At 37.0% G+C, this 8395-nt stretch overlaps 1 protein-coding gene across 1 annotated transcript in view; it reads right to left on the bottom strand.

Annotated features, from left to right (window-relative positions):
* Positions 1-680: 680 nt before the first annotated feature.
* plpp2b (phospholipid phosphatase 2b) overlaps positions 681-8395 on the bottom strand; it is a 28946-nt gene continuing 21231 nt past the window's right edge. The window contains exons 3-6 of the mRNA XM_017702268.2: positions 7045-7307; positions 6892-6949; positions 4322-4498; positions 681-3092 (exon numbers count right to left, since the gene is read on the bottom strand). Coding sequence (XP_017557757.1) covers positions 2940-3092; positions 4322-4498; positions 6892-6949; positions 7045-7307 — 651 coding nt within the window. The 3' untranslated portion in view covers positions 681-2939. The remainder of the gene's footprint in view (positions 3093-4321; positions 4499-6891; positions 6950-7044; positions 7308-8395) is intronic.

The following is an 8395-nucleotide window of genomic DNA, read 5'->3' as shown; positions in this document are numbered from 1 at the left end:
CATAGAGCAGACAAAAGTACTATTAAAGCTGTGTGGACCGGAGGAGCCTTGTAATCGGTGAGGGCACTGCTTATGCTTATGTTATTAAGACTGCCCACTTAATATCAAGGCAATGTTAGCAAAATACACTAGCTATTTTTCAAGCATTAGCGTTATTAACAGGACATATTTTTCATGTACATGGTGGACCCACAAGAGCAAATTTGACCTATGTAGAATGAAAACATTGATTTAGGTTCCCTGGGTTTTATTTTGCAAGATTTGTACTTTACTGAAATGTTCTTGAAATCAAATACTTGTACTTCTACTCATACACAGTACCACGCCACTATCATGTCTGAAATGTAGTAACAGTCATATTGCCCCAATTCAAAAACAATGATGTGAAACGCCCACATCTGACACCAATGTAGTAATGTAGAAATTTACTGTGACCAGAAATAATCACAGATTCTTATTCTAGGAAAAGTGTATATAGTGTATTTCATTCTGGAATTTGGATTATAAATGTAACCACTGAAATATATGGGTGGATTACATTTCCATTATATTTGTAGTTCTGTGCAAAACTAAATATTTTCATTTGCAGTTTTATGTTTAAGCTGGGTGTGGTTGTACAATATGTTCTCTGCTCTGTTCTTGTTTTCATAAGTTTGCATGATGAAGTAGACACAACATACTTCACGCATACCAACTATTTATTGCAAATCAACCCATTCCATACAAAATGTTCTATGTGTATTTACTCTATGCATGGCCTGCATGTCAAGGTCAGTTTAGAAATCCTTATTCAAAGGGACAGTAGGCATTTCCATGTCAGTTCTTTCTGACTGGATGAAGTCCAAAATATCATGCCAGTACACAGATTAGACTTCCTGGACTCTCTCTATGCAGCTAATGGAGAATGCTTCTGGTGTCGAATCCAGTCTGTCCACTCATAAAGAGGTATTCTCGTACAGTCTCAGATTTGGGTTGACGCCTGGCTACTTTACTGGAAACATGGCAAGGCTACTGAAAACTAGGCAATGCTGAACTGAAGGCACAGGCCGATCGAAAAAAAAAAAAGGCTGACCATTTGCTCGGCGGATATCTTTGGGACATAAATGCACTTGAGCACAAGAGAAACAAAGCAATGTAAATGAATACAAGCATAATTGTCCATTATAATAATGTCCATTATTCATAGAGCACAAGCAAAATTTGCAGATAGCATTTGACGCTGCTTGAGTTCAATCTGACTTAAGGCATATAGCTCACATAGGTATGTAAGAATTTGAATCAAAGTACCCTCTGGAACATCAAATCCTGGTTCCCATCAGCAAACATTTGCATGCAAATTCAACGTAAAAGTACGTTTCACATCAGAACAGAATGTGACACAAAGTCAAATATGATTTCACATACAAACAGGCAGTTTGAGCCAGTGAATGAACAAAACTATAAAGAACATGGATATCAGGAGCATATTAAGTGTTTGTTATGGAAAATATTTAATTTACGCTTTAATATGAATAAAAGTACCAATGGTTTGACAACAGGTGTGGCAAACTGCCATTTCAAGAACAGAACCTTTACCTAAATGGTGCATTATCAGAAAGAGACACGCTAAACAATATGCTAAACATAGACATCTACACACTAATCACTGCCTTTGTTTGGTACAAACCTTGTCCAGATAACGCTATTCAAATGAGCAATAACCAAGTTGGTGCAAAACAAATGAAAAACCAGCATTATTATAAATGAAGGTAGATTAAGAGAGGAAAAAGAATAGCATTTCAAAGGGCTTGTAGTGGTATCATCTTGCATGGAACAAATCTTTGCCATCAATTTTATATGTTACTGTCCAGCTCACTAGCCCACCAACACAGGCAACCAAGGTGCCCAACATAAAGTTTAATGACGGCAATCTGAATGGCAACCATTACTGCAGCAATATTGAGAGCAGCTGGGGATGAGTTTTAACCACAGCACAGCATTTTCCACTGGATATGCCCACATGTCTCCCCCAACTCTAATTTGAAGATGAAAGGGTGATGTAAACCAAACTCCAGCCTTTGCCTTAAAGCAATTTCCAGCTCAAATAAGGAAGAAATTAGTATGACTGTACAAAACTCACTGTACACTAGTCAATGTTTGCTCCTACCCTCAACACTTTATCTTCAGATCATAAATAGCTGATCTAGGGCCCAGCCTGTATGAACATTCTTTGACTGACAGAATATCAACTTTAAGGAGCTAAAAATTGTGACAAGTGATAAAATCAATTGACACAAACAAACTCCAATGGTTCTGGTTAAACAATGCTTTAGTAAATATGATTGTCAGCTTTCAACTGTAAACATTTTCAAATATGATTGCCAAATCCTTAAATAATATAGAAGCTTTAAATAATAAAAAATATTGTAGGGCAGGGGTGGAGCCAGAAGTCTTAGCTTGTTCATTTCTAAACAATTAATTAAACTCTTATTTTCTTCAAGTTTTTTAGGGTTACCCCAAATTATCGTCATGCTATGGGTTTGAGTTGCATTTTACATGTTTTTATGGTTTTCAATAACTATATTGAGATATAACTATAATGAGAATGTATTTCTACACATCTGTTGTTTCACTAAATAAATGAAGTCAATACATATCGGTGCCTTATTGCAGGAATTTTTGCAGATACAACCTGTGGGACCTCATTATCGGTCAACTAATTTATTGGCCAGGCTGTAATCTGTTCTTTTATTAAAGTAATAACATGAAAAATGTTAAAAACAGTTTTTGAACATCGGACAGATTGCTTACACATAAAAACACACAGAAAGGAAAGAATCATTGCAGATTGTGTTTAGGGAGGCCAGCATGCCACCGCAGTAGGTGGTGTGGTGCTCTAGTTGCTCCAGTCACTTCAGTGGTTTGTGGGAGATGAGGTCTGAGTGGTACGGCAAACTGTCTCATGTAGGCCTGTGGTAGCCGTAATGGTTGTTGTGCTCCAAATCTCCCACCTGAATGCTGGGCTTTCTCTCCAGCATGTCACTCTCGACTGTATCTGGACTTGAGCACTGAGTTGAAGGATGTCGCTTGAAGAAATCTGACACATATCGCACCTGGACGAGAGAGAGGCCAGAAAGTCAAGTCAAGTCAGCTTTATCATCAATACTACAATATATACAGGAAATACAGTGTACTGAAACTACGTTACTCTCAGACCCCATGTGGTAGCAATAACATTAAATAGACGGTAAAGAGGAAAAGTGTGAATTGTGAAATTGTGAAGTGTGAAAGAGGATCTTTAAGCCAGTACAAACAACACTTGGAACACTTTAAAACAGCCTATATCTTATGTTTCTTCTATTTTATGTTTATTTATCTCTCTCCTCAATGTCTACTTGTAAGTAAGGATGATTTTGCAGGTTACATTTCATATCTGAACTGAACAGTCTGGGGAGTGACTAGTTTTAAAACTTTTATAGTGATATATACTATATCAACCTCTTTTTCAAGATACTTGCCTTTTAAAACGATGGTTGAACCAAAAATTGAGGCTTCTTAACAACTCAATGGTTTGAGGCAAGTGTGCAATGATTTAGGCGTGCTCTTTACACTGTGCTAATTGGTGGACATGACCTTTCATTACTTATGGGTTGACTTTATTTGTGATGAACTGTGATTATTTTTGGGAAAAACTTTGGATTTTGGTTGAACCAGAGCTTTAAAATCCACATGGACTGCAGACTTAAAGCTGGTAAAAGGAACTTACCAGGAAAGGAACTTAAAGCTGGTAAAACACAAATTAGTAACTAGCCCTAAAGAGCAGGCTTCAGTTTCCCAAAAGTACTGCAGTGTAACGATCACTGGGCTTCTGGGCACAACAATTTTCAATGAGGAATCTTACAACCACTTATTACCTACAGATGTAAGGAACCTATGCCTTTTGTTTAACCAACGCAGAGCACAGGTTTCTATTCCATTTCCATGAGAATGATTTAGTTCCACTGATTAAAACAGAAGCACTAGCCAAAAGTGTTTCCTGAAAATGGGCAAAACTGAACTCAGATCAGCTTAATCTTTTTCACAGTAGATTACTGCCCTGTTTTGGAGGTGCTGCAGTCGAAATATGCATTTCTATTCTTCAATAACATCAATGGAATATGTTCAGATGAAAATGTGTAGAATTTGTGTAGAAATGTGTAGAACCATCGTAGGTGAAAAAGCAAGTTTACTGCAGTAGTTGCACACAATTTGTGCTATTATGAAAGTGCTCCGTTTTAGCTCAGCACGGCTGTTTTTATGGAGGGCTGTGAACGGTTCTCAAAGAAACAGTCAGAATACTCACAACAAGGACAGCAACTAGCGCCCCTTGGAGGAGCCCAACGAGAACATCGCTCCAGTGATGCTTGTAATCCGACACTCGGGTGTAGCCCACATACACGGCAAATGCCACCAGAAAGAACTGAATGGTGGGCCGCAGGAGTCTGGCCCATTTGGCCCTCAGCCTAGCCTGCACGTACAGCTGTGGAGAGAGAGGAACAGGAGAAATTAACTGGTCATGCAGACATTTCTACCTTGTTTTAATGTTTTAGTTCCTGGATGTCAATCAAAATTAGTACGTAGAGATTTCTCTACTCAACTGTATACAGGTTTAGAAAGCTTTGGAAGTGCAACCAGTTTTATCCTGGAAATCTCTAAACCATTCCATTCCCATGCAAGTCATTCATTCCTTTTTACTTCGGCTGAGTTGAAGTAGGAACATTAGGAACAGTACACAGCACATCTAAGTATACTAAATATAGTTTACTTTGGAGAAAAAAAGTCTTAAAAAGGAGAACAATTAGAGCTGGAATGTATTGTAATGGCTGGCATTAGAGAACTCCAAGGCCTCTTATGGCAGATATACAGACACACACACACACACACACACACACACACACACACACACACACACACACACACACACACACACACACACACACACACAGTCGTTTAAAATCACACTTACATTAGAGGACATTAGAGGGTTAATGATACCATTAGCAGGAGAACCAATGGAATGTTTTAACTGCCAATTATATGAATTAAACTGGTGACACCAAAAAACGAGAATCACTGAGTGAGACGGAAGGGGGTAAAAAGCCCAACTCAAGAGAAAGAGAAAAAGGTTTTATTAACTCAGGGGCACTTTTCAGTGTAGTTCTGCCCTTACTTGTGCATGACCAGAGCTCTCTGTCAAATATTTATTCAAGAATCCTTTAAAAACATTTTTAAAATCAATATAAAAATCATCCTTTTACGCATAACGAAATGCACAGGCATTAATTTTTTTTCTCAGTGGCTTCACAAATAGGCCTACATATCTCTAGGCCTTCCGACCTGGACTGACAGCAAATGAGAATTTTAAATTCTTAAATTCTTATTTTTAAATTAAAAACTGGATGCACCCCAACATCCAAAAGGCTGTCAAGTATTGTTTTTATTCATTTACCAGAAACTATTATGAACCATATTTCAAAAACTAATATTTATTATTCAAGAATACAATAAGACGCTGTGTCTAGGCTGCAGCAGCAATGAGGTTTCACCAGATCTGCAAGGTGACTATTAAGACAAATGGCAAGAAATACGGAGATATTTGACTTTCAGTAAATACTAGAAAATATAGTTGAGAGATAAGTATTTAGACAAAAAAATTGTACAGGGTGATTCAAAAAGTTATCTGATTTCAAAGTGCCATATTTTACAACCGTGAAGCCCCTGGGAACCAATCATATACCAATTGAAAAAGAGGGTCATAGGGTCTCTGAGTGTTACTGGAAGATGGCTCCCCCTTCAGTCTGTGAGGAGATGGGAGACCCCTGAGCAGAAAGCGTTTTGCGTTCTCCACTTCAATAAGAATGAAACCGTCATAACGTTGCAAGATTTTCGTGGGCAGTGAAGCTCCAACAGCTCAGTGTGTTCGCTGTTGGTTCCACAACACTGGATGATCTCTGAAATCGCACTGAAACACCCAGCGACACCCAACATGCTCATTCGAGTGTGGGATGAATTTGACTATGGATGTTGATGTACGTACAGCTGGAGGAGGTTCATATTGAGCACTTGTAAAATTACATAAACCTCTATGCTCATTGAACCATTTACAATTTACTGAATTGTTCTGTAATGATTTACAAGTGAAATAAATCATTTTGAAATCGGATGAATTGTTTTGAATCACCCTGTATTAGTACGTGTTTATGTAAATGCTTTATGATACTAAGTAACAAAAATGGTACCACAGTGTATTGAAAAATTAATTGTCCTTCAATACAAAAAGTCCGTTAGCCAACAAATTTAGTTTTAACAGACATGAATCATGTAACTTTCATTTTAGTAAACTGGAATTTTTATATTTATCTATTGTTGTATTTAAAAAACAGATTTTTAAAAATTTTAAAGTAATATATGCTCTTTAAATAACAAAAAATATTGAGTTTGAGAAGATATTCAGGAATCAATATCGAAGTTAAGATGTTTTAAGATGTAAAGAAGTTAATAAGTTTTATTCCAAAATGCTGTAAAACCAGTTGTAACAATTTTGGATGTGTGTTTTTCACAAGAGTAACAGTTGACATATAATGGGAAAACACAATTCTCTAATAAAGGTGGTATTAATCACTACATAGCATTTGATATTTCTCGTCCAGCCCCACATCATGGAGAAAAGAAAAAAGGAAAAATTTTAAAGTGGTCTATAATGCTTTTTGGAATGAAACATTTCAATTTTTAACAACAAGCAGCTCTACTTTTGGATCTTGCAGTACTGTTAGCTTTACAAAGCAGTAACACAGTGTGCCCAAAGGGCTCTCAGAAAGCTCCGATTGCCTTGAAATCTGCAGTTTCTTAGGTACACAAAGTGAATGTACTCACCGCCAGGAACAGCATGCAGTACATCCCAAAGGACGAATGCCCTGAGTAGAAGGACAGCCTAGAATTTTAAGACCAAATTTAGTTTTTACCAATACAATGCAAATGCAAAATAATCTTCCTGACCACACATTTACCAAAAGCCCCATACATTACCTGGACTCTGTGACATCACCTGGGTCACCAGTGCAGTTGATTTTTGCCACATAGCCTTTGCAGATTTTGGGGGCACAGACTGTTAAGAAGTTGGGGCGCGGACGTCCGATGGTGAACTTGGCTAGGTCTGTGAGTGACTGACTCACAGCGGCTCCAAACAGGAAGGTGCCCACTGCCTTGTAAAGGGCAGCCACGTACTGGTTAAATCCAGAGTTAGACTGGAGTTTCTTACTGTAGACCAGATAGGCCTCACCCGATGACAGCTGAGTGACAGAGAGAGAATAAGAAAAAAAAGTGTATAAAACATCTTCATTATCTATTACTACAGAAATAAATCCGAAATCTGAGATGTCTATGTATCACTAATTATACTTGTAAACTTATCTTATCTTATCTTATCTTATATCTTGTCCCACAAATGGGTTCCTTTACAGTTTTGTTGTGAGGTTGCACAAGCTTTAGAGGGTGTTTATTGGGTGTTAACTACATTTTTTGCAATAACAATTCTAAAATATTCTTAAATATTTTCTAAATCATACTTATTTAGGATAGATCATGTATGTGGTTTGATATAAAAGTCAGAAATCACCCTTCATTTATATCATTTCCAGTAAAAACAGCCATCATGTAATTAAGTAATTAATGTAGGCAAAACGTTGAATATAAAATAGTTAATATAAATATTTAATACTTAATATATTAATATAAAATTGCACAGAAGTCTCAACAACTAAATATGATTTTAGAATAGGAATGGCCTCTGACTGTTAATGCTACTGTATATTTTACTGTAATATAATACAATGTAATATACTGTAAACTAACTAATATACTGTAATATACTGTAAGCTAACATTAGAATTGATCACTGTTTCCAAACTTCTTAGATTGCCTATAGCTATGAACTGCCCAAGTAAAAAAACAAACAAACAAAAACAAAAACAACCCAGGGGTCAGTAACCGAAATGTTTAGAGGAGGTATTTTGTCCTTTCAACAAAAATCAAGCCACCTATTTTTATGTCCATTTTACCATCTGGGCTGTAAATGTCTCAGTATGTGCTGATGTAGGCTAACAAATTTAATATAAACGAAAATGCAGACTTTGCTCTGCTTTAAGCTTTAGTTCAGCTATAGCCGCATTTCTCACATCTCTGGCAGGAAACTTTTCCAAAAAATAGGAGTTTCTTATAAAATGTTTGACTTTTTACAAGGCTGAAGTCAGCTTCTCATTCTCCAGCTTCTTTGAATTTTTCCGTTCCACCTTAAATGCTGCCTGAAGTGCCGGAACTGCTGCATCGTTTGGTGAAACAGGAAAACTTGAACAAGAAGCCAGTGAACGTGATTATGCTT

Source organism: Pygocentrus nattereri, chromosome 15, assembly GCF_015220715.1.
Source record: "Pygocentrus nattereri isolate fPygNat1 chromosome 15, fPygNat1.pri, whole genome shotgun sequence".
Taxonomy (NCBI): Eukaryota; Metazoa; Chordata; class Actinopteri; order Characiformes; family Serrasalmidae; genus Pygocentrus; species Pygocentrus nattereri.
This window is presented reverse-complemented; position numbering and strand designations above follow the sequence as displayed.